This window comes from Hirundo rustica, chromosome 2, assembly GCF_015227805.2.
Source record: "Hirundo rustica isolate bHirRus1 chromosome 2, bHirRus1.pri.v3, whole genome shotgun sequence".
NCBI lineage: Eukaryota > Metazoa > Chordata > Aves > Passeriformes > Hirundinidae > Hirundo > Hirundo rustica.
The window spans coordinates 113,856,447-113,881,711 of record NC_053451.1 but is presented as its reverse complement, the minus strand read 5'-3'; the positions used below and the strand labels follow the sequence as shown (position 1 = coordinate 113,881,711).

The 25,265-nt window shown below is 47.2% G+C and overlaps 1 protein-coding gene across 2 annotated transcripts in view; it reads right to left on the bottom strand.

Annotated features, from left to right (window-relative positions):
* Positions 1 to 25,265, bottom strand: part of HSF2BP (heat shock transcription factor 2 binding protein) — a 66,528-nt gene that overhangs the window by 1,517 nt on the left and 39,746 nt on the right. The window contains exon 8 of one of the 2 annotated variants that reach the window (XR_009207553.1): positions 1,154 to 1,328. Coding sequence is in view for 1 of the 2 variants with exons in the window: in XM_058419356.1 (XP_058275339.1) it covers positions 1,210 to 1,328 (119 nt within the window). In the remaining variant the exon portion in view is untranslated. Of the gene's footprint in view, positions 1 to 1,021; positions 1,329 to 25,265 lie in introns of those variants that run through there. The other variant, XM_058419356.1, reaches the window with a different exon arrangement.

The following is a 25,265-nucleotide window of genomic DNA, read 5'->3' as shown; positions in this document are numbered from 1 at the left end:
CTGAGTAGGAACAGCTTGCAGCAGTTCAGCATCAGTGGCAGAGGGAGATTACTCTGTGAGGGTGATTCACTGCACTCAAGCCCAGACAACCCCGAGCTCCACCAGCCACATCCCATCCTGCCTGTAAAGAGACCTGAGAACACGAGAGCCTGGAATTGAGCAATGATGCATATGACGAGTGCTGCCAGAAGACACCCAGGATGTGAGAACAACAAATGCAGAAAGGTTCAGTGCAGAGCCTCTCTCCCTTGGGGATCTGCATGAACCTGCAGAAAAGTTGCACAAGGGGAGCAGTGACCTTATTGACCTGATGTGCAGCAACTGAGTCAAACCAGCAGCACTTCAGCCTGCTCCACTTAGGAGCACTTGCCTACACTACAAAGCCTTTACCAGCAGCTAAATTGGCTGATTTATGTCAGAAGACTCAGCTTATATTTGGAGGAGGGTGATTTGGAAGATTTATCTTAATATTCTCCCTGAATAAAATAAAGTTGTGTTCTTCTGCTGGTCTAAATTCTGCTTACTTTTCCTGACGTACCTAACCTGGTTTGGGAAATAATCGCTTTTGCCCAGAAAAATGTCACCTTGGCTGAGGAGACTGATGCAGTGGCAAACACACAAAGAGGTAAGTCTAGGAGAAATGAAGAAAAAAAATATATATGACAAGAGGCAGCAAATTTGAGTTAAAAAACAGGCAAGGAAAGGCTTCCCAATGGTAAATCATTTTTGTTACAGGCAAAACCCAAAGGAAAAAGAAGTAAACAGCTGATCACAGAAACAGTCATGCTAAAAGCCTGTCACAGACAGAGTTTACATTAATGGATAAATAAAAGACATCAAGAAAGGCATAAAATATTTCCCTGAAGGACATGTCCTTTACAGAAATGGCCAAGCTCTGGAGGGCAGGGATTGGGGATGAGAAGGAAATAGTGAGACCTAAAATCATGGAATCATAGAACAGTGTAGCCTAGAAAAGACTGATGCCTAAGAAGGCTGACCTGAAACAGAGACTGGACAGAGCTAGAGAATAAAGTTGGTATTTATTGAAAGACCTTTAAGGATACACCTTGGGCAGAACAGGGGCCAGACCAAGGCTGCACCCAGAGTGGACCCAGAATGGTCACAAAATGGCTGTCTGGTTACAAGATCTTACATTTTTATAAGATTTGGTCCATTTGCATATTGAGGTTTAATTGTCCAGTTATAGCTTCAGATTGTGAGGTCCCATCCTTCTTGTTTTCTCTCTGAAGTCCACCGTTGTTTGTGCTTTTGGGCTGAAAGTTGTCCTTGGTCCTCAGCAGGAAAAGGATTTGCTTTGTCTCCCTTCCCTGTGAAGAGTGTTGAGTGACACTGAATGTAAGGCTCAAAACTACATCCCCAGGCAGCACAGAATCTGCAAATATGAAAGTTAAAACTTAAGGCATTAAGACCTCCAAGATCATCAAGTCCAACCATTAACCCAGCATTTCCAAGGCTGCCACTAACCTGTGTCCCCAAGCACCACATCTACACACCCTCTAAATACCTCCAGGGCTGGTGACTCCACCACCTCCCTGGCCAGCCTGTTCCAATGCTTGACCATCAGGAAATTTTTCCTAATATCCAACCTGAACTTCCCCTGGCACAATCTGAGATCATTTCCTCCTCTCCTGTCTCTTGTTTTACCTGGGAGAAGAGAGTGACCCCACCTGGCCACAACCTCCTGTAAAGGAGTTGTGGAGAGTGAGAAGCTCCCACCTGAGCCTCCTTTTCTCCAGACTAAACACGCCCAGCTCCTTCAGCACCTCCTGATCAGACTTGTGCTCCAGACCCTTCCCCAGCTCCACTGCCCTCCTCTGGCCATGCTCCAGCCCCTCAATGTCCTTCCTGCAGTGCACAGCACTCCTGCCCGATTTAGATTGACTGAGAGTGCCTCAATCGCCTCATGCAGACAATTAATAAAGATATGGAACAGAACTGGCCCCAGTACTGAGTCCTGGGGAGCCCTGCTCATGCCTGGTCACCAGCTGGATGTAATTCTGTTCTCCACCACCCCTGGACCTGGCCATCCAGCCAGTTTTTAGCCCAGCAAAGAGTGCACCTTCCCAAGCCATGAGCAGCCAGTTTCTCCTGGAGAACGCTGTGGGAGTTGACATCAGAGTCTTTAGTAAAGACAGCCTTACTACAACATCCACAGCCTTTCCCTCACCCGCTAAGCAGGTCACCTGGTCACAGAAGATCAGGTTTGTCAAGCAGGACCTGCCCTTCCCAAACCCATGCCAGCTGGACCTGATCCCCTGGTTGTCCTGCATGTGCCACGTGATGGCACTTGGGATGATTTGCCTCATGACCTTCACAGCACCGAGGTCAGGCTGACAGACCTGTAGCTCCCAGGATCCTCCTTCTGGTCCTTCTTTTAGGCGGACAGCACATTTACTGACTTCCAGTCAACGCTAACTTCCTCAGTTAACCAGGACTGCTGGTAAATTATGGGAAATGGCTTGGAAACTCTGTCAGCACCCTTGGATGAATCCTGTACAGACTTGTGTGTGTCTGTACATCTTGTGGGAGGTTGCTGGTGATTCCCCCTTGGATTATGGGTCCTCATGCTGCTCCCTGTGTTCCAAATCAGGGCACCCAGAGAACAGCTGGTCTTACTACTAAGGACTGAGGCAAAGAAGGCATCAAATATTTCAGCCTTTGTCACTGCATTTCCCCCCAAATCCAAGAAAGGGTGGACAGTCTCCTTTAGCCCTCCTCTGGATGATAATGCATTTATGGAAACAACTGTTATTGTCTTTTCCAGCAGCAGACAGATTAAGTTCTATTTGGGCTTTGGCTTTTCTGATTTTCTCCCTGCATGACCTCACAACATCCTTGTAGCCCTCCTGAGTTGCCTGCACCTTTTTCCAAAAGTCATAAATGCTCCTTTATTCCCTGAGTTCCAGCCACAGCTCTCTGCTCTGCCAGGCCAGCCCTTTGGCACATGGGGATGGATGGCCTGCTCCTGCTGTGCCTGTAGGATTTCCTTCTTGAAAATCCCTGTGTCTTCCTGGACCTCTTTGACCTTTAGGGCTGCCTCCTGAGGAACTCTGTCCACCAGACTCCTAAACAGACCAGAGCTTGTCCTCTGGAAATCCAAGGCGGCAGTTCTGCTGATCCCATTCCCTACTTCTCCAAGAACTGAAAACTCCACTACTTCATGGTTGTGATTAAAGGATCCTGGCTGAAATTTGTTGAGCATCTTTTGCTGTATTTAAAGTCCAAACTGAAATAGCCCCCAGAAAGTGTGAGTGGGCTCCAGCCAACCTCTGAGGCAGCCAGCTGGAGCTGTGGTGAGCAGGACTCTCCTGAGCACAGGAACTGGCACCAGCCAGGGGCCTTCAGGGCCAGACCAAGCCATGGGGGAAAAGCTGTTTTTGCAACTTGATTGACCTCTTTGTGCAGCTGTGCAGGGCTGGGATCAGGAAAGGGGCAAGGGGTCCATCCAGCACGGGATATTCTGAGAATAAGATGACCAGGGAACAAGAATTGCATTTCACAGAAAAAAAAAAGGGGGGGGGGGGGGGGGGGGGGGGGGGGAAATGGGATTTCAACACTTGTTCCCTACTCTGGCAGGAATTCAATCTTGGATAGCCCCAACATGAGGAGAGGAGGGAGGAGAAGGAAGTGGGGCAAAGGATGAGGGGGAAATGTGGAGAAAATCAGAGAGGAGTGCCTGAGGCAAGCTTGGGCTGGGGCAAAGCCAGCATGACTGAGGTCAGACATGGGGAGCACTTAATCCTCAGCAGGGCTGCTCACTTCCTCACTGTTTTTAAAAAAATAAAAAATACATCTATTGACAGGACCTCTCAGGGAAGGGAAGTTCTGTGAATCAGTGTCTGACTATTAGTTGTTGACCCAGATGAAGGCATTAGCAACTCGGAGTGCCCCTTTCGCCTCGGCTCCCCAGGCATCCTGTGAGCTGTGTGCCATTAGAGCCAGCCTCACCTGACCTTGCATCACTGCCACAGTGACACAGCACAAGTAAAGCCTCCCATGGACCTCAGCTGACCTCAGGGGCCTTTGCCTCCTGCCTTGAAACTCTTCTTTCAAGGTCCTCAGCTTGTTGCAGCGCAAAGTCATTCAGCTTCACGTTAGAAAACTCCTCAGAAGGAGGTATTTTCTCTCTATGCCTCACTGTCCTCGGAGCTTCTCACAGCAACCAAGCTAGAATCATAAAATCATGGAATGGTTTGGGTTGGAAAGGACCACAAAGATGATTCAGTTCCAGCCCCCTGCCATAGGCAGGGACACCTCCTACTTGACCAAGATGCTCAGAGCCCTGTCCAGCCTGGCCTTGGACACTTCCAGGGATGGGGCAGCCAAATCTTGTCTGGGCAACCTGTGCCAGGGCCTCAGCACCCCCACAGGGAACAATTTCTTCCTAACATCTAATCTAAGCCTACTCTCTTTCAGTTTGGAGAACCTACTCTCTTTCAGTTTGAAGTTCCTACCCCAAGGTCCCTTTCATCACGTAATTGCTCTGCGGAGCACCCCAAAATTCATCCTGCCAAGATCTAGAGCTTGCTGAAGGAAACCTCGAGGCTGCCCACTCCCTGCTACGTATTAAAGAGGCTCATCCTTTTCCTCTTTGAGCTTCCCTGAGGCTCCACAGTGTCTGTTCCAGGCTGAAGGGTCATGCCTGGATCCAGGTTCTGCCAGTGGTGCCTTCCCCGTGCTCCACAGCCCTGACCCTGACCCTGACCAGGGAAAAGTGGGGTTCAGTCAGGTGCAGCTTCCCAAGTTCCTCATCCCTTCCACCAGGAAAATCCTTGGAACACGTGAATTGTGAAATTTTCTTCATTTTTCTTTCCTAAGTTTTCTTCACTTTCATCTTCCAAAGTGCCCGCCAAAGGGCATCCCCTGGGGATGAGCAGGTTGGTGCAGCCCAAGGGAGCATGGACCACAGGGGAAGGTGATGTCCAAGTCTGTGGAAATGATGGAGAAATTCCGTAATTCCTGTGGTTTCTGGTGAGAATTCAGCACCAGGAGGTGCATTTGTGAGGGCACCCAGAGGGGTTTTCAGAAGATCCCACTTTCCCAATGCATTTATTTCAGTGGAGGCTGGGGACCAAGGAGCTTCCCAAAGCCTTGCTGCTCTCCCCTGGCAGGACAAAGCTGAGCTGAGCCATCACACTCACACTGCTGCCTCTCCATTGCATAAGCCACAACCCATGGCCCAGTGTCTCTACCCTGTCACCCTGGCCTCGTGCCTCCTCCAGGAGCACACAGAGCACCTGGTTTGCTTGAAAGCTGCTTTAATAACATTAACCCATCCAAAGCTGTGCTGTCTGGTGAATGAGATGCAGCAAAATTCGGGTGGCAGCTCAATGCCTTGTGCTGTGTGGTTGTAATGGATTTGGGTCAGTGCTAAGTGCCCCGAAAGTTGATTTATGATCTCATTGAGCCATGGCCACAGCTACTTGGGAAATCTGAATAACATTTTCAAAAGTACCTAAGTGCTCCTGATATATTCTACTGCCAAAATTCCATTTGTTTCATTTCCTCTTCTTCCTCCCACTTTTCCCCTTTATTCCCATTATTGTTTCAGGAGTAAAGAAATGTTGTCAGTGTCACAAATAGCTCTGAAGTCATTTGCATACAGCTTTTTATGGGGGGTTGGGGTTGTTTTGGTTTTTTTACCTCAGTCTTCCAAAGGCCTTCACACACACACCTCTTATCTCTACAGTCACTATGGATGCATCAGGAACGGGCTTGGAAAACTTACTTTTTGATAATTTTCAATGGGAAATAGATTTCCCTGTTTTGTTTCTGCTTTTGCTTTTCTGCTCTGGCCACTAGAGTCCTGAGACCTCCTCCTCTTTCTCCTTCTTGTTCTTCTCAGGGCTTTAATGGGAAAAGAGACCTAAATCTAAAGATATTTATGCAAATTAGAGGATATAATCCATACAACAGGGAAGCTGCTGACATGCTTCCATGGCACAGGCAATTGTCTTTCATGGGAAAATGGAGATCTGAACTAAAGGGAGAGCTTTAGGGTTTTCACCTTCATTTTCTGATTACAGAGTTTAGGAATACTTGGGGATTTACATTAATAATAAATATAGAGGGCCAAAATTCATGTCTGTGCATCTGGGAGAGATAGGGAATTTGGACACCCAGAACTTATTCTGTTGTTGTGACAAATCTTGATTTGGTTGAAGCGAATGGAACTATTTCCACAGGCTTCAGCCAGATGGTAGTTTAGGGGTTTTTTTCTGGAAAAGGTTGTTCCCTGTGGAAGGAACACTATTGCACACTCAAGACTGAATAAGTCCTTTTTATAGCTGCTTCTTGTTTATAAGCAAAAGTACTTACATTAATGTTGCAAAAGCAAATAGCCTAATGTTATTGCATTTTAAGGTCACCTTAACTTGACAGAGCAGCCAAATTTGTTGACTAAAATGATTTACACAACTCTAAGGCCACTAAACAAGTATTTCTCAATGTCTCAGCAGCAGCTCAAGGGAGCAGAAGCTAAAAATGCCACATCTCAACAAACAGTTCTGTGTTCTGCTGTTGATAAACACATCGTGCTTCTTTGCAATTAAGACTTTCAGAGTTGTTTTAAGGAAAAAAAAAAACGAAACCAACAACCAAACCAAAAAAACCCAAACGACAAAAATCAACAAACAAGCTGCAATTAAATAAATATCATGAATGGTTTCTAAGTGCACACTGTCCTCTTTCCCACCTTCCCTCATATTACTCCATCACAAGTACCCAACAAAATCGTCTGCAGTCTGCCCAGGATTCCCTAATTACCTTCAAGCTGGCTGCTGGCTGGCCAGGAGGTGATGCCAGCCCCTGGGGTGGGTGGCCTGTTCAAGGCAGCAGCCCTTTGCCTGGCAGGGACAGGTCACTCTGGGCATCAGGAAACTCCTTTTGCATGAGCTGACCATCCAAGGTTGCCTGAGGGACACGGAATGTCCTCCACCAGCAGGTATTTCCATGGGAGGTGAGCGTGTTGACACCACACAGACGAGGTAAGCGCCTCCCAGGGTCAGCCCTAGGAGCACAAGGCTGCACATGGCCATGCAGCCTTCTGTGGAATCGGAATTCTGAGGCACCCCCTGATCTGACAAGTCGTGGTGGGAGCAGGTCCCTGTCAAAGGCTGTCACCCATTAGAGCTCAGTCAGGGTCTCTACCAGCTCCCCAGACAGAAGTGTCCAGGTGTTGTGTTTTCTTTTCTGTCAGAGTCAGGATTAAATGCTTGAGCCAGTAGTTTGTGTTTGGACTCAGATGTTTATTAATCCTTATCTACATTACAGTCTCACAAACTGTGAGTGCTACAGCACTTCCAGCTAACAAACTAAAATCGGCCCCCCATCTTTCTCTCGACAAGGCTTTTTAAGGATAAACTGTCCAATTAAGAAATGACACCTAAATTATTTTTACTTTTAACCCAATAACCAACCACCTGTGGCCCACAATGCGGATTTTTCTGTCCAATTACAAAATAGCACCCAGACCCATTGAGAAGAAGGTGAAAAAGAAGGGTTCAGCCTCTGCCCTAAAACCTCCATCTTGCCATGTATATATACTACTATATTCTAAACCCTTAAGCTCCAAGTTTTCCAGCATGTGATATTACACATTTCTATTCAAACTCCACACCCACAATCCCAGTGCTGTCACTCAATTTTGGGAGCCTTCTCCCCAGCCTCAGGTCAAATACAGTGTTTGCTTGGGGATCAGTGCCTGTCAGCACAGAGAGTTTAAAATTCTCAGTGCCCAGGGTTCCAACATCCAGGTTGCCTTGCCAAGGGAGCCGTACAAAGTGGAGATAGCTCCTTATCAAACCAGGCAAAGGACTGCTAAAGGGAGCAGAGAAACTGAATTGAGGAAAACAGTGTTCTGGCACACATCCAAAACCGAGCACAGTCGGTCAAGAGACTCATTAACAAGGCCATTACTCGATTCCTTCACATCTGGCAAAACTTCCACAAAAAATGCTGTTCAAACAAAAGCTCACTTGGCTTTTGGAACCGGAGGATAAATTCAAAGTCACACATACCATCGTACAAAGGTCAAACAAGGTGATCTTAGAATCATAGAATCGTCACAGAATCACAGAACGGTTTGGGTTGGAAGGGACCACAAAGATCATCTTGTTCCAACCCCCTTCCACTTGACCAGGCTGCTCAGAGCCCTGTCCAGCCTGGCCTTGAACACTTCCAAGGATGAAGCATCCACTGCTTCTCTGGGCAACACGTTCCAGTTGTGAAGGATTTAAAAACATTGAAGACTACAAAAGCAATCATTTAAGAGATTTGAAAAGCTTCTTTTCTCTCTGCCAGAAGTGTTGGAGAGGGAGAATAGGAAAGCGTGCTCTGCAGCTGGACTGCAGGCAGGGAAAATAACGAGCAGCACTACACTGTGCTATCTGTTTTGGTAATTTCTATGGCCATGGCTCCCAAACAACAGAGATCCTCACTGATGTGCTGACTTCCAGCAGGCCTGGTGCAGCATGAACGCAGCCAGATTTCACAGCTCCAGAAAGAGATGAGAACCAGTGGTTTATGTCATCCAGTCACATAAAACATAAATATGTCCTAATGGAGGCATGCAAAGTACTTGCCTGACTTCCTCTCCTAAGCCAGCTGAGAACGTGTTTTGCTGCTGCAGTAAAAACGGCCAAACCGCTGAATGTCACATTTCAGGCACACATCCTCCATCATGCACAGCCTGTCTATTCCCTTGGTTTTTCCTTGTTTTCTCTGTGAGGTAGCAAGAAAGCTTCACTGTAAGGAGACAGACATCTCACAGACTCGATTCTCACTCGGGCCCTTCCCATGCATATTCATCACACACATCTCTCCTGCCATAAGAAGATGGCTGGTCTTTTGCCTGCCATGTGAGCATTTGCCAGAAATCATCTTAAACAGAGCAGACAATGAGCCTGTTACTTAGAAATGTTTTCTGATAATTATGTTCTGTCATCCCGAGCCAAAGTGATGTAACATCTGTGCTCGAGCAGGTCCTACACAGATGCTGCCTGAGCCCTGTTTTCCCTGGAAACCTTTGGTGAACAGTGGAAGACAGAGAAGGAAAACACCACTTGGAGTCACACTGGCAGTGTTTCCATGATGCAGGAAGGAGGCCGTGAGATGAACTCTATTTAATAAACACCAATAGGGGATAAGTCAGTACTCTTGAAATCGGGGTGTCACCTTAGTTCAACATCAAACTAAAGCTTGATGTGAAAGTTCAGTCAGAGCTGAGTCTGGCTCCACAATTTATAATATTTATACAGCTTAGGAGCCAGCATGATAGTAAAATGTCTCTGTTGTCTCTTTAATCTGGAGAGTTTATATCTAAAATTGCATTTAACAGTTGGAAGATGGGAAGGAGGGCAAGTCACAGTTTGGACCAGGTTTTATTGGTTGCAGAGGGAAGTGCCTCAAGGGGAACTTCTTGGGGAACAAGACTCAGAGAGAGGCTCCAGAGAGGGATGAACTCTGGCCTTGCAGGCCAGGGGAGAGGCAGGAGAGGAGCAGGGAGGGAAAAAACATCTCCATACAGAAGGGCAAAGGCAGTTGGAATTTCCCAAAAAATATAGGCTACAGGGCAGGAGGCTCAAATGAGAAAGGCACCGGCCAAGCTTGGCACAGCTCGACCCACTGTGCCGCCCTGGGAGGAGACAGGAATTCATCCACAGGCAGCACGCAGTGCCTGCACTGCCCAGCTTCTCCCCTGCTCCCCCTCTGTGCCTGAGGACCTGCACATCTCCTCCGCAGGGACACAGCCCAAACCCCAGGGGCCAGGCTTCAAACTCCGGGAATGTGGGAACACATTCCCTGCTGGGGGCTGTGAAATGGGATCCTGCCGCTGCAGATGCTGAGGGGCCAGACGGGCATAGGGGGAACTCCCCAAGGTGTTCAGCGACTGCCTACTGAGCCACACAGATCCCCTCACACAGAGGTTGCTGTTATTTAAGGTTCATTAATAAAATTATCTCACATTGGGCTGAAAGCCGCTTCACTGTGGAATTATATCCGAACCCTCTTCAGTTTGGGGGTGCGGGGGCAGCGAGCAAAATCTCAACAAATTGCAAAATTCCTCACTGTGACACATAGCTGTACGTTTGGATTTTTAAATGTCATTTTGCATGCTATCGGGAATGGAAATGTACATTTACAAACATATGTGTATAAAACTCAAGAGACTTTCTGTGAAGACGAAGTGCAGCAGAAAGTTGTCCCACGTCCCCTCAGGCAGAGCTCTGAAATGCCTCTCTTGGCCAGATGGCATTCCCTGCCTTTCTCTGCTGATGTATGAGAAGGTGATGGAAGTTTGTGCTTGTCAAAGAGCTGGACCCCTCAGGAATTACCAAGGAATTTGTGCTGCCCTCCTCACACTGGGCAGGGAATGGACCTGCCATGGGCAGAACTGGGTGAGGCGAGGCCAGGTGACCCCGAGGCAGGAGCACTGCTGTATTAGGTACACAAAAAGCCAGGCTGTTATTCACAGGGCGCTGCAAATGAAGATTTTGGGTGCACTACCAGGCCTGGCACATCCCAAACCAGCCACAGGTCCCAAAACAGACGTGCTGTGGGTGCTCTTGGACCAAGACCACATCCACTCACAGCTGCCGTGGTGAACGCTTTGGCTCCTTGGGATGCTAATGAGGCCTGAGGCTCTGCTTTATTCCTTTGCCTGGTTTTGGTTATCCAATGCCAAGATCTTCTCCAGGACACCGTGACAAATACCTTTTCTAATGGCTCCCCCTTGAAAAGCCAGGATTTTCTGCGTCATCGCCAGACGGTCTCGGAGGCAGACCCAAGTGATTCAAGCAGCGAGCAAACGCCAGAAAGGGGATGATTTCACTGCATTATTGAACACATATTGGGCAGATAAGCCGAGCAACAGGGCCCCTGGCTGCAGGCTGACTCCCAACAATCAGCTGCTGCTGAGCCTCCCTGTCATTCAACCGCATGAATGAATAAATGAGCACCTATAGCTTTCCTGCAATAAGCAGAATATTAGCAGTGGCTCTCGAGATGGCCTTTCTCAAAGGGAGCAGCATTTAATGCTGGAGAAATCGATCTAAAAATAAATGATTATCACTCATGTATACATAGAAATACCAAGGGCAAGATATGACTTTCTATAATGTGAAATGACTCATTTTCCCCCTGAAGTTTTGGTGAGTGTTGAAGATACTGCTAAGAGTGAATCACTCCAAATGGCCACTGGGTGATTGGCTGAGATTGAACTAATCCTGGGGAGGAGAGCTGACGCAAGGGCCAGGGGCCTGGGACTTGGAATGCCTCGGCTATTTGCAGGGCAAGGATGGCAGACATTAGCACTCAGTTGTCACCAGCAAATCTCAGATCGCTCTGACAGGTGGCAGATTTCGAGAGGTGAACGGCTACAGCTTCCAGGGCAACACTTCTGCTCATGGAAAGTGGGATAAGGCCAAGGGAACAGCCCATATTTCTTGGTGTGTGTATATACATATCCACACTCTTGCATAAATAGCTGTAAAAAACCAGAGCACCTCTCCAACGGATCAGCCAACTAACTTGAACCCTTCTTTATACTTGCTAACTCGACCCCTAGGTAAGAGCTTTCAGGCTTTCTGGGAGTGGAGCTGAATTTCCAGCCTCCAGAACGAGCCCAAGAATGTTCTGGTGAGTTACCTTCAAACCCTGGCTGCATGAGGGAATTCAGCAATTCTGCAGATATTCATGGGGGCGTGTGGAACCCCCTGCTCACGGTGTTCAAAGAGTGACCACAGTATGATGCCTAAAGGAATTTTTTCTTTTCAGTTACCTCAGTGAGGTTTGTTCTCTGTGTCATTCCCAGGTATCCAGGTCAGCATGGATGCTGATCAGCTCCCCAGGGAATGGCACAAGCCCTGGGCAGGGGAGGCATTCCCCCTCTTCCTGCGTGCAGCCAGCCTGGACAGCATATTACTTGTGACAGCACCAGGGGAAGAGCTTTCTTCTCTCTTCCCAGAGGCACAAATGGAAATTGAGGACGGCAGGACCGAGCAGGCACGGCTGCAGTGTGCTAAGCAGGCACACAGCGAATTCCTGACTCATTTAAGGGGTGCCTCCCCCAGGGCACAGCTTAATACCAGCACAAATACCAGCTTCACACTGGAGACGTGTCCCGAGGAGGGAGGTGAAAGAGAAGCGAGCCACAACTTTACAGATTAGTTCACAGCTTTTTGCAGTCTCCCTTTAAACTGTGATCAGAGCAGCGTGATTTTTGGGGAGGGAAGAATCCCCAGAAAACGCTGGCTTCCAGAGGCACCCAGCAGCCTCCAAAAGCAATGAAATAGGACATCCCAGCCATGCAGCATCACACATGTTAGAATGGGCTGAAACAGCAATGTATGGATGCCTTGGAATTGGCTGCAGATAGAAATTCGTGCTCTGCTGGATGGAAATTCTGTCCATCTGCTCTGGACAATTCCCATCTCACAGCCCAGTGCCTGCACTCCACAAACTCAGTTGCTGAACCTGGGTCCCACACAGGTTTTACACCTTGCTAAGGGACTGGCTGTCCTTTCATTTCCCACTCCCACAGCATGCAGCCAACACAGCTTGCCCTGTGTTTCGTAGGGAACTTCATGAAAACACTGGTTACGCTGGGGTAAAAGTTTTGTTGTGGGTTACAAGATGAAATAAAAATCAAACCAAACCAATTCAAGGCAAACTTGTTATGGAGAAGCGTTTCCCCAGATGACAGAGCAGTCAAACAAAAGGTCTTTTAGAGAACAGAGAAAAACCCCTTTTGACTAACACAGTCTGCCAGAAAGAATGAAATCTTGGAAGGATTTTGAAAATGAAAGGGAAATGTGGATATTTCCACTACAGACACAGAGATTTTTTTTTTGTGACTTTAGTATAACCAAAGTGGTTTAACTCCCCCTTTGAACTCTCATTTCTCCCTCCCTCCAAAGGCGGAGAGATGACAGGAACACCTGCAGTTCCTCCCATTCCTAAGGGGCATCAGCAAGTCAAACACACAGGACAAGCAGGGGTTTTAAGCACATGAATTATTTGCTAGAAGCATTCATTTCCACTTGGCTAATTATCCTCAGACCCACTTGGATGACTATAAATTCGTTCGTGATTATGAAATGAGAGAGGGATGCAGCTGTAGTTCATCCTCTATGCAAAACCCTTTGCACAACCAGGATGGAGTCAGCCCTTGTCCCACTGCAAGAGCTGTGCAGCTGCACAGCAGAGCCAGCTGCTGCTAGGGCAGGGAAAAGGGTCAGGATCTCTTATCCAGCCTCACACAGGAGTCAAACAGGACTGCAAACATTCACTTTTTTGCTGCCATGAAGTTATTCGGTTGCACTTCCCAATCCCGTGGCACCTGATGGTCAAAGCTACAAAGAACTGTCAAACTAATCATAGAAACTCTCCCAAATATTGATATATTTGCATTTTACCTGCTTAAGGACAGCCTGAAAAAACCCAAGCAGATTCCTCAAGTAAGTGGAGTCCTCAGTAGCTGGTAACTCACATGGTTTCCAATGAAATTAGGGTTTCTGCGTCCTTCTGGGACAAATTTAAACCATTCTGCTCTTAGAGATGCAGCTTGTCCAGAGGGAAAGATAAAGTATAAAAAAACCAGATGAGCTAACTGCAAATCCCACTGCACCCCAGCTCTGTGTTATTTCAGAAAAACTGTGTGAGTGTTAACTACAGCTTGCATTTTCCACTAGAGGACATTTAAAGGACAATTTTATCAATTACTGAGAAGAGCTGATAAACTACACAGGTGAGATCTGTAACCATTTGTAGGTGAGGCAGGAGATCTTGACATAACATTCATATTTCACACAGGCATGTTTCCCTTCGTATAACAGGTCATAGTTGAATCCTGAAGAACAGAATCTTGCGTGAAGAATTTTGTTAAGTACATCCCATTCTCAATGGCTGAGATTCTCCTTCGGAGAATAATTAGGTATGCGATATATGGTCTAAAACAGCCAGGAAAGAGATTAAAAATATAGAAAATTGAAAGGAAATTATTTCAAACTGGAGTGCTCTGGAAACTAAGTTATAAATGCTTTCGAGAACCTGCATTTATTACTTGCAATAAATAACTTTTCTTCCAAACACGCCTTTGTGTGAGAGATTAGCAGTGCAAGTGGAGCATATTTCTGCTGTGCAGAAGTTACTTATTTTAGAATAATGGACGTCACAAATTGGCCCTGCATAGCAACACTCATTGGAAAAAGATCACAGCTCCACTTAACACAAAAGTGCAATCTTGAAGCCCATTGAAACTGAAGTCTCTTCACAGGGCAGACACTGAAGTAGCTCCTCATTGCATAAAGCCGGACAATTGTTCCACTTCCATACACAAAAAATTGCTTAGATATCTGCTATGCATGGGGAAAGGCTCATTAATCACATTACAGCAAGTGAACATCCCAAGGTTAAATCCTGCTGCTGTGGAGCACTTCAGTGGTTTATGAAAGTCATCTAAATGGGATTTATATCTGCAAATCTTCATGGTGTGGTGAAGATTTGGAGCTTACCTTTAAACTCAAGGCACCTTTTTATTTTTTTCTTTCCCCTGTAAGAAAAGCACAGCTCTGAAAAACAAATCTAGATACATAAGGTTTAATTCTCCACTACATTAAGCCTGTCTCACAGCCGTGTCAGTGAAAATCAGTGGAGTAGTACTGGTGAAAAAAACCCAACATAATGATGATGAGAACTAGCCCAGCCTCTTTCAAAGGCTGTTCATGTAGCCATGCCCTCTGGTTTTCTTCAATTCCCTTTGGATAGCTGCTGTGTGGCAGAAGGATGTAGGGGAAAAAAAAAAAAAACCAGAAAAAAAAAGACTGTGAGGTGGCAAACCTTTTTCCACCCTTGCTTGTTTTATGGCATTCCTGTCTCGCTGCCTCTGCATCACAACTCTGCTTTCCTTCAAGGAAAAGGAATCAGCGAGACCTAGATTTATCCTCACTAAGCGAGCTGCCTTTCTTTACAGTTTTGGGGTTTTTTTCCTGTGAGAAGCAATTACACCTGAATTTGTTCCAGTGCTGCTGACTGGAGGAGGGTGGCTGGGAGCACGGGCTGGGAGCCAGAGTAGTGCTGATGGGACCAAGGGGAAGGTGCTGATATACATCCACAGGGGATCTGTCCTGGGAGCTTGGCTGTCGGGCACGTCATTTCACTTCTGGAGTCTCGGCTGGCAGACACTTTAAGCTTCTTCTCAGAAATCAGACAAAGCTGCTCAAAATCCCACAGACCACTTCAAAGTCACCTTGAAATCGCCTGTGAACAAAAAGGGGCAGCTCCTCTGCCTGTGGCCAGTCACATGTGTCCCTGCCAGTGCCCACCCAGCCCACGCCAGCTCCGACCCACGCCGCCCCAGGACATCCTGTGTGGGGCCGGATCCACTCTGTCCCAGACAGAGACAGCTGATAAAGCACATGTGCTTTCTCCCCACTCATCACACCAAAAGCTGTTCCTTTGTGGTTGAGACAGACATGAGAAGGCTGAGTTGCTGTTTCAATTTGCCACGGGCTCCCTGCATGAGATTAGGGAAGACAGTTGAGCCCTCTGGCTCTCAATGGCCTGTTCCCAGTGCTGACACCACAGCTTCTCCTCTCCTCCACCCTCTCCCCAGCACATCCCCTTTTGGGAACACAGGGGGTTTTGCATGGCTTCCCTGGCGGGACCTACTCCATCCCAATTCACTGTGTGAAGCTCCACTTGGAGCTTTGAAAGCAAAGGTGGTTTGCACCCCTGTGCCTAGGTTTGGGTAGAGACACCGGAATGTGTCCCAGAGTTTGGGTATAATGAGACCAAGTGGCAGGAGAGCCAAGTTTTGGGCCGCAGAGGAGGCTGGCACAAACCAGTTGGAAGCAAGGAATTACCTGAGTCAGAGGAGCAGCTGAGTGGAAGGAGATGTGTATGAGCACAAACCTGCTTAAAGAATGCGGGCCACTCCTTCAGCCATGGCTCTGGGGAGCTGAGAAGGGAAAGGAGACGGGATGACTGGGCAAAATCCTGGGGAAGAGTCAAGAGCCCTGAAGGGACAGAGCAGTGCAAACACCAGCTTGAATTTTTCACACCTCTCTGACTGAGCCAAGAAATGTTATTTCTGCGAAGCGCTCTGTGTCACACGGCTGCAGTGCTCTTGCACCCAGGACAGAGTGCTCTGAACCCAGATTTGCCACCTCCCCACGGCTGAGGCTGTGCCCACAGCCCTGAGCAGGGGGCCCTGCACTGAGGGAGGGTCTCTGATCATCTCTGATCACATCCCCAGCAGGCACTGCTGCAGCTGTGATATGTGTGTGTGCCTGGCACAGCTCAATCACCCTCCCTCAGATTAACAACCTCTGCAAAGGCCACTCTGCAGCTGTCACATCACCCGTCCCAGTCCTGGCTCAGACTCTTAATTTTAGCAGCCCCACATACCTTCAGGGCTACTTACAAGGTTAGAAACAGGGGATTTCCAAGTGAAAACTGTGGGCAGCCAGGCCCACCCTGAGTTTCTTCATTCCAGAGGTGACACGGCTATAACGAGACCCTGGCAATGGGAAGACAGAGGGAGCTCCAGAAGGCAGCTGGGGGGGTTCTGATTTGGTCTCCCTTCATCTGGAGGTAAAAGTGAAGCGCCAGGACTCCCATGAAAATGACAAAGCACGAAGATGAACTGCAGGGATTCAGACAGTGCCAAGGTAATGAATGAGGCAGGGAGGACACTCTCCCTGGAGGGCTCTTCTGTTCATCTGCACCTGCATGAATTATGCCTCCCAATAACCCACTGGCAACAGGGTGGGCTCGAGGTTTCCTGCAGTGTCCAGAGAAGCACAATATTCAGCACTCATCTGGGGGGTCGTGGGGCCAGGTAGAAAGGAATGCGGTGAATAAATGACACATCAGGAATAAAACAAGGTAAAAAGTTAGCTTTGTCAGTGGTCAGAAGGCCAGAAGGAAACACAGGTAAGCACAGTTTAGCCATTTCCAATGCAGATATTTCCTTCCCTGGTGTATGAGGGAGCAGCCAGACAAGTGAGTTTACCCAGCTCCCACCAAGCTACACTGTATTATCCTGAGCTGAACAGCCAGCTCCAGCACTGGCCTTTAATGCACCATAAAATCCTTTCCATCCAACCACTCTGTAAACAAAAAAGCCTTCTATCCTAAGGACAGGCAGCTGGAGACGCCCAGACCATGTCCAGAGCTGTGTCTCAGACGTGCCCAGGTTTGTCCTCTGGCACCAAGGCCAGCCACTGTGACATGCTTCCAGTCTACTGAACTTCCTTATCATCCAAAATAAGGCAGTTTCATCTCAAATGTCTACTAAGAATGGTCTCCAGGCTCTGCTGGCTTCCAAGCCACGTCTGGGAAACATCTGAAGGACCACAGATGTGCTTTGGACAGTGTAGATGACTCAGCCTTAATGTCTGGGAATGTGCCCTGGCATCATTTAATTAAGTAGCAGAGAAGCAGCTTGAGGTGCTGAGAGGCTGAAGTGCTGCAGCTCCAGCCAAAGCCAGGGGACAGTTTCAGGCAGCCCCTGGCAGCCAGCCCTTCAGTGGCTGGGGCATCCCAGAGAACAAAGCAGCTTTCTAAAGATGCATCAACATCACTGCCCCACAGCGTGGCTTGGAGGTCTCTTATCTCCTGCTAGAGAATGATGTGGGAGTGAAACGTCCTTTCTCACATCCCCACTGCACCCTGGTGCCCACAGAGAGGAAATCTGAGAGCGCAGGCTGAGCTAGACCCATGCCACAGCCTGTGGAAAATGCAGATGCAGCTGCAGTGATCCAGAAGAACCGGGAAATATCCTCCTAGGAACCCTAGGTCTCCACACACAAGAGCTCTAGCTCACCCTGCCTTTTGCCCCAGCTTTCTGGCCAGTCACCTTCTGTGGCCAGGTCATGGAATCAACCCTGATCTTAATTGCACAGATGCCAGCATGTCACTAATTAATGACAGCCATGTCAGCCTCCCAGCAGGGAGCTGCACACATGCCGTGCATTTTTAACATCGCTCAGTAAACAGCGGTGATGAAACATGATAAAAAATGCCAAATGTTTAGCACTGATACGATGCCCAGACAGGTCTGAGTGCCTTTGGCAGACAAGGGAGAGGGTGAGCTCCTTTTCTTTGCCATCACAATAACCCAGCGGCCTCACTAGAATGGTATCTGCGAGATCTCAGAGCTAAGCAGGATGTCCTGTTCATAAATCAAATCCCAGCAGACCTCTCCCTCGACAGGCTTTTCCCTTCCTGGACTGGACTTTCTGGAAACTTAACATTTAAGATTCTAATCCTGCAAACATTTGTACGTGTGTTTTCCTACCTAGAGGCCCCATCACTGGAGGCAGATCAATGCACAAATGTTGACCAGGAACAGATTCTGTAACGTTTCTTTTCGGCGCATTACCTATTTCTAAACAAGTTATCTGTACTTTTCCACATGACCTCGTAACTCTGGGGCAAAAAAAAAGAGAACTGTGTACGCCCACTGAGTGACTTTACAATCACTCCTCTCGGCTGCCTTGCCCTGTAGCAGATTTGGGATGTGCCCTGTGGAGTACCTCAGATATAGCTCAAGCCGGTTGCACTTCCCTCCCTATTATTTAAGCAATAATAGCTGATGGGGAGGGTATTTCCTGAGAGTCATCTGGAGAAAATGAGGTCTCTGCCTCAGGCCCATAATTCAGTGAGGAATGTGCTGCCAGGATGTCAGTCCCACCCTGTCCCCCTACGCTGGGCCCACCACTGTTGCAGCCAGTGGCTGCTTGGTTTGGGCTTTTCAGGTGCAACAAACGCCTCAGACCTACATTTGTGTTGTCCTCAGCGAGCTATTTCTCAGGTTTCCAGAGCCAGTGGTGATTTTGGAAGCACAGAAAGCTGCTCCTCTTGCAGAGGAAGGGTCCAAAGGGTCAATGCATACGGGATGTCAGGCTGCAGAAGGGGAGATGTCCGCAGCGTACAACAGACAAGAAACACAATCCATGCAGGATTGCTCCCACGTGTGCACTGCTGTGGTCTCCACAGGACACACAGGAAGATCTGTGAGCAGAAGGGGCTGCACTCAGCACTTGAAAAATCTCTGCATTTTATGGGAGCAGATTTACCAATCCTGAGCGACTGTTCTGAGCCATAAACTGCCATCCATAAGCTGAGCTTTATTGAATTCCCAGAAAGCTGCACAGCAGTCAGAGCTCACAGAGGAGTCTGTGCAATTGTTTTATACCAGCATTTCTTTCACTGATGTGTTGCTCTTTGCTTTTCACAGAACCATTTCTTGCTTAAAATTGTTACGATAGCAGGACTTACTCTTCTCAGCAGTTGTATATGAACATATTTTCACATGCCTATACATATGTAGGAATTTATTTTCTACTTTCTTTTTTTCTTAACAGAGAAGTTAAATGTTAAAAAAGCCACAGGCATTTTAAAAGCCTTGGATTCAAATCTGGAAAAAACGGCAGTTTTTTAGCTTTATTCATGTGAATAATGAAAGAGAGAGAGGGAATGAGAAAGAGAAAATATTTTTTCAATTCTTTACATGTAGGGCTACAAATGATGCAGCACAGCTCTGGCAGTTTGCAGAGCTCATTGCCACAGGACAGCAACCTGTTCTCAGGCTGGATACGATTGATGTGGAGTTTTTGGAGCTACGGGATATTCTCTAAAATCACTGCTTGCTGCTGCAAATTAGAACTCTTCTAACTTTATCAGACAGGTGTTACCATCAGCAGAGGTTTCATCTGCAAAGGTTCCTGTGGACAGAAGGGCAGCAGGATTTACAGGCTGTGGTTCCACAACACGAGGCCATCAGCAGCAATTCTGGCTCAGACGATCAACACTGCCCTCCACTCTTGCCCCCTGTGCCAGTCCCTCACACTGCCAAGCACTGCTGTCGGTTTGGGACTGGCTTAGGGAATGGTCCCAGCAGAAAAGCCAGCAGGGAAATTGTGCAGAACACCCACAGCAAAGAATCCTTGGGGTCTGACCCAGCTCAGGCAGTGCTGGACAAAAGCAGGGGGGCAGCACAGGAGGAGGCAGGTGAGCCTCAGTGTGAAGCAGAGCTGAGGAGCTGAGGGCATCCAGCACTGGCTGCGCTGCCAAAGATCCCAGAGTGCAAAAGCACAGCCTGGCTGAGCTCCCCTGGCCCACCATGAACAGGGCAGCTGCACTTGGTGCCTCTCCTGAACGCCCTTTTGGCCTAAAAACACACCTGTGTCCCAGCTCTCCTGAGCCAGCTGCACTGTCCACAACCCTTCTGGTGATGCTCAGTGGATTTCCTTGTGCAAAGTTGTTTAAGTTCCTCCTGGATTCACACAAACTTCCTCAGTGTCTACAACACCTCCCTAAGGGAAGAGAGCTGCTCCATTGTGGAGTCATGGGATGGGTGATGCCTTGGGAAGGCTGACCTGGAACAGAGACTGGGCAGAGCTGGAGAATAAAGCAGATATTTATTGAAAGGCCTTTAAGGGTACACCTTGGGCAGCACAAGAGCCTGGGCAGGGCTACACCCAAGGTGGACCCAAAATGGTCACAAAATGGACAAGTGGTCACGAGGTCTCACACTTTTACAAGTTTGGGTTCATTTGCATATTGGGGTTTAATTGTCCAGTTACAGCTTTGGCTTGTGTCTCATCCTTCTTGTTTTCCTTCTTCAGTCCACAGCTGTTTGTGCTTTTGGGCCTGAAAGTTGTACTCGTTGTCCTTGCTCTCCAGCAGGAAAAGGATTTGGTTTGTCTCCCTACTCTGTGAAGAGAGCTGACTGACACTGAATGTGAGGCTCAGAACTGCACCCCTGGGCAGCACAGAATCTGAAAAACATGAGAGCTAAAACTTACGGCATGATGGGAACAGCCAGAGGTGGGTCCAGGCAGGGAACAGAGACTCCACAAAGCCCTGCTGAGGGCACAGACCAGGGGCAGGCTGGCCCCTCGTGATGCCTTAGGACTTTAGCTTTTTTATTTTTCATACATTTGTAATCCTGCAATTCTGCAATGTATAACTCTAAACTCCACACACAGTGTGAGCTACTGCTTTGCCATTTTGGTCAGAAAACACAATTCCTCTCCAGGCCTGGGAATCAAGGACACCTCACTGTCTCACGCCCTGAGAAATGTAAACAAAAGTGAGTTGGGGAGGAGCAAACTTGGGGTGAATGACTTCATTACCTGAAGCTGTAATTGGAAGATTAACCCCCAATGTGCAAATGGACCAAACATAAAAGTGTGAAAATCTGTGATGCATTGTCCATTTTGGGTGTAGCTTTGGAGGGGCTTTGTCTGCCCTGAATGTACCTGAAGGCCCTTCAATAAATATAAACGCTTTTTATTCCCTTAATTTTGCCTGGCCTCTGTTTTTAGGTAGCCCAAAAAGGCATCCCTCACACTGGGCGTGATGGTGGGGTTTGTTTTGGGGCAGGGGCCTTCTCCTGGCCCAGGAATGTTTGTTGAAAGCCAAAGGGACGGCTCATGCTCCGGAGCAAACAAGTGTCCTACCCCCTCCTCTTCCCAAGAAAAGTTCCTATCTATCTCCCAGACTTCCAGCATTCTCCCTGAGAGCAGCTGGTGGTGTTCCCTGCTGGAGACGGGAATCTGGCTCATGGGCTGTGATTCCACCAGGTAAAGCTGTGCGTGTCTGCACAGTCCCACCACACGGGAACAACCTGCCTGCATGGGAGAGCTGCTCTTGCTGGTGTCCCAGTGCTGATGGACTGCACGTTTTGGGTGGGAATGTGCCTGCTGAGGCAAGTTATGGCAGAGCGTCAGGTCGCTCAGCATCCAGAAGGGTTTGGCTTCGTGCACCTGGCATTTCACACTTCCACTGGACAAAACCTTGAGCCTTTTGCAGAAGCTGAATTTTCAAGGAGACCGACAGCATTTCTATATTCACCTCAGTTTGAGTCTCTTTATATGGAATTGCATCTACACCCCAGAGCGGCTGAAACTCTGGATGTACAAATCAATTGAAACTGAGCCACTGGGCTTGATAAAAGCTAACAGCTGTCATCATAACGGGAGTGAAGCCCTGCTTCAAGCCCTCAACTGCCCTGCTGAGTTACAAGATTAATTAAAGGAATGTATGAAACTGAAATGAATAAAGCAACCATTAAACATGTTGCTAGTATTTAAAGAAACTTGGCCAAAAAAAGAGTAACTAGCTACTGGACTAATGTTTGCATTGTAAAATGTAAATTTGCAGTGTTAACTTACTCCAGAATGAGCAAACAAATATTTTAAGCGGGCAAGAAAAATGCACATACTTTCAGCAAACATTGACATCTTCTTACATTGGGGAAATTCTTGTCATGCTTAACCCAAGTGTGACACAATGCCTTGTAATAATTATCCATTACTGAAGCTTATCTGGGCTTGCTGATAGCCTGGTGTTCCTGTCACACAAAAAGCAGTGCATATTTCACCCCATTTACCTTGGACACTGCTGTATTTAAGAAACAATAATTTATTTAGGAGGCCCAAGTGTATAAACCAAGAAACACTTGGGTGTTTCAAATAACTCACTTGGGGCTACAGTCAGTCTTTGTAGAGCTGAAAAATACATCAAGTCAGAGGTAGGCTGAGTATTTCCTGAATATTCATCTCTAGAGCTGAGGGTTTGGTCACCTTCTTCCAGTCTCACCAACAGGAAAGTCACTATAAGTGACTTCCCACGGATACTCCTAAAATTACCCAGAAAAAAAATCAGGGTTTCTTTTAAATGAGTACATCTGTGATGTCTCACAGGCAGATGCTCCAGTACTGCTGGGAAGTGGATCCTGTGCTGAGAATTGGAGAGAGGAGGGGTAGATGGTGACAGAGAGAGCAAAGCCTCTTATTCAGGGAATCATAGCACAATACAGAAAGCAGAGTTATTGATGGCACAGGCTTGATTCTGTTGATAGAAGTCTCACCTGTTTCTGCTTTTTTTTTTTTTTTTTTTTTTTTTTTTTTTTTTTTTTTTTTTTTTTTTTTTTTAAGTCCAGTGAGCATTTACATCAGGTTACGTCAGTGGACCTGTCTTTTATACTGATGTGGAGAAGGGAAAACACTTCCCACTCAACACAATTCTTTTTATTGGGAATAGCTGTTAGAAAGTACTATTTATCCTCTGAGCAGGAAAAAAAAAACCAAAAAACAAAAAACCAAACCCTGTTATAAAATCTCAGCAGCAGAACCTGAAGGTTTTGTTGATTCCTTGAGCCCTGGTCTATCTGATCTATAATCAAGAAATCTAAGAATAAAAAATCTAAGTCAAAAATCTAAGAATACTGTTGAACAAGTCAAACAACAGATGCGTGGGGAACAATGAGGAGATAGGGAAGAAAGTAGTGAAGACAAACAGCCATGTAATATATACTCCTCTCTCTTTCAACAGATCCACATTTTCAAGCCACAGAATGCAATTTTCATGCTGTCTCTAGACATAAGGATAACTGCTCTTCAGGAGCTACTCTGTGTGTTAAACAAATATGACATTTACAGATTGTTTTCTCTCCATACTTATTTGTTATGTCCTGAGCTAATGACCTTAAAAATTGCTCTCTCTGATGGCGTTAGTGTGAGACGATTTCCAAAAAGCATGAAATTGCAATAAACTGTCAAGTTTGCACAGGTGCACTGGAGATTAAGAGATCAGCCACAGAGCCATTAAGATCTATGGCAAAACGCCCAATGGGACCAAGATCAAACCTTCAGAGTGTTTTTAAAAATGTCATCATTAGGAGAGAGATGCCTTCCCAGGAGCTGCACATAATGCTGGATTTTAACCGTACCCTTCTGCAGTGCTCCTCTGAGATGGCAGCTGCTGGAATTTCCAATTCATCTCTAAATAGATGAAGCAAATGTTAATTCTGCTGGAGCAAGGATCAGTGGCACATCCTCACTGAGATACACAACAGAAGCCTGCAAATTCTTCCTCACTCACAGGGAGAGGCACGTTAGAGGTGCAAGAAGCCCATTTGCAATTATTGCACAGGGATATATTTTTACCTACTATGAAAAACTCTAAGGAGCCAGGTTTTGGGAAAAAATTGCCCATCAAAATGTGGATTTCTCACCAGTAACTGTCTTCTCTGCAGACACACAAGTTTCAATCTTACCCCACCACCTTTCTACCTAGAATTACTCTGGCTGAGGGAAATTCCACTAGCTGGTTTGGTCAAGGGAACAGTGATGCCTTGGAGCTGCTGCTCTGCACAGAGAAGGTGTGGAAAGAAATCAGTTTTCAAAACCTCCCGCTGCTTTCCCTGATAGGAAAGGACAGGCAAGTTTCCTTTTAACTGCCTGTGAGTGAACTCCAGAACATCCCAGCCCCAAGAGCCAAGAGATACACTCCAGGGTGCACAGGCAAGTGCAGAACCCTTGGTACAGCAGGAACACTGGCAGAGATTTGCTCTGCAGCGCTCACACACGGGGCTGGCTCTGCCTAAGCGATAGGTGAGGAGCAGAGTGTTTGTAATGGCTTGGGAATGCCTTTCAGTGCTTCTCATCTGGAAAATGACATCATCAATGCTGAAGTTACATTTTGCTCCATTTCTCTGCTGGCAAAGTCCCACTGGTGTCCTTCTGTGCTCTTGGCTTTGCTCTGTACTTAAGTCTTACACCACAAATGACAAAAAAGAAAAAAAACTAATCCAAAATTTTTTCCCCTGACGTTCCACACTGTTTTTTTAAGGAGAAAACCCAGGTTGTTCACAGAAACCCATACCCCGTGTCATGCTGCTGAGCACATAATTTCAGTTAGTTCTTCAAATATTTTTGTAAGATAGAGAAGTCAAGCAGGAGGTGGGAAATGACCAGATCTGAGGGCACACATGCTCAGCAAGCTGAGTCACCCCTGAACCCAGCCAGCTGCCTGCACACAGCTCCCCTGCTGCTCAGCGGCAGATTAGTTCTGGCTTTGGGCAGAAATTCTGTTAAACAGGACATAATAGGAGCTGCTTCTGTAGCATTGCATGGCTGATGTTGTCCTGGCCCCCTGTGGCACAGGCTCCTGAAGCCCTGCAGTTGATAGTTGATGAAGGTGCTTTCTCTAAGCCCATCACAAAACTCCAAATCAGACCAGCATCAGGCGCTGCTGACAAGAGCCAGCACAGCACTTCTCAGCCATTTCCAATACAGAGGCTCATCCACATCTTCTAGTGCCTAATGGCCATGGGAAAAAAGAGAGCAGAACAGAGGAAGACGCTTGTCTTTATGGAAAAGAGTAAAAAGGGCAAGAGATGCGAGAATATTCCCATCACCAGACAACTATAAGACCTTCCCCGTCCCTGT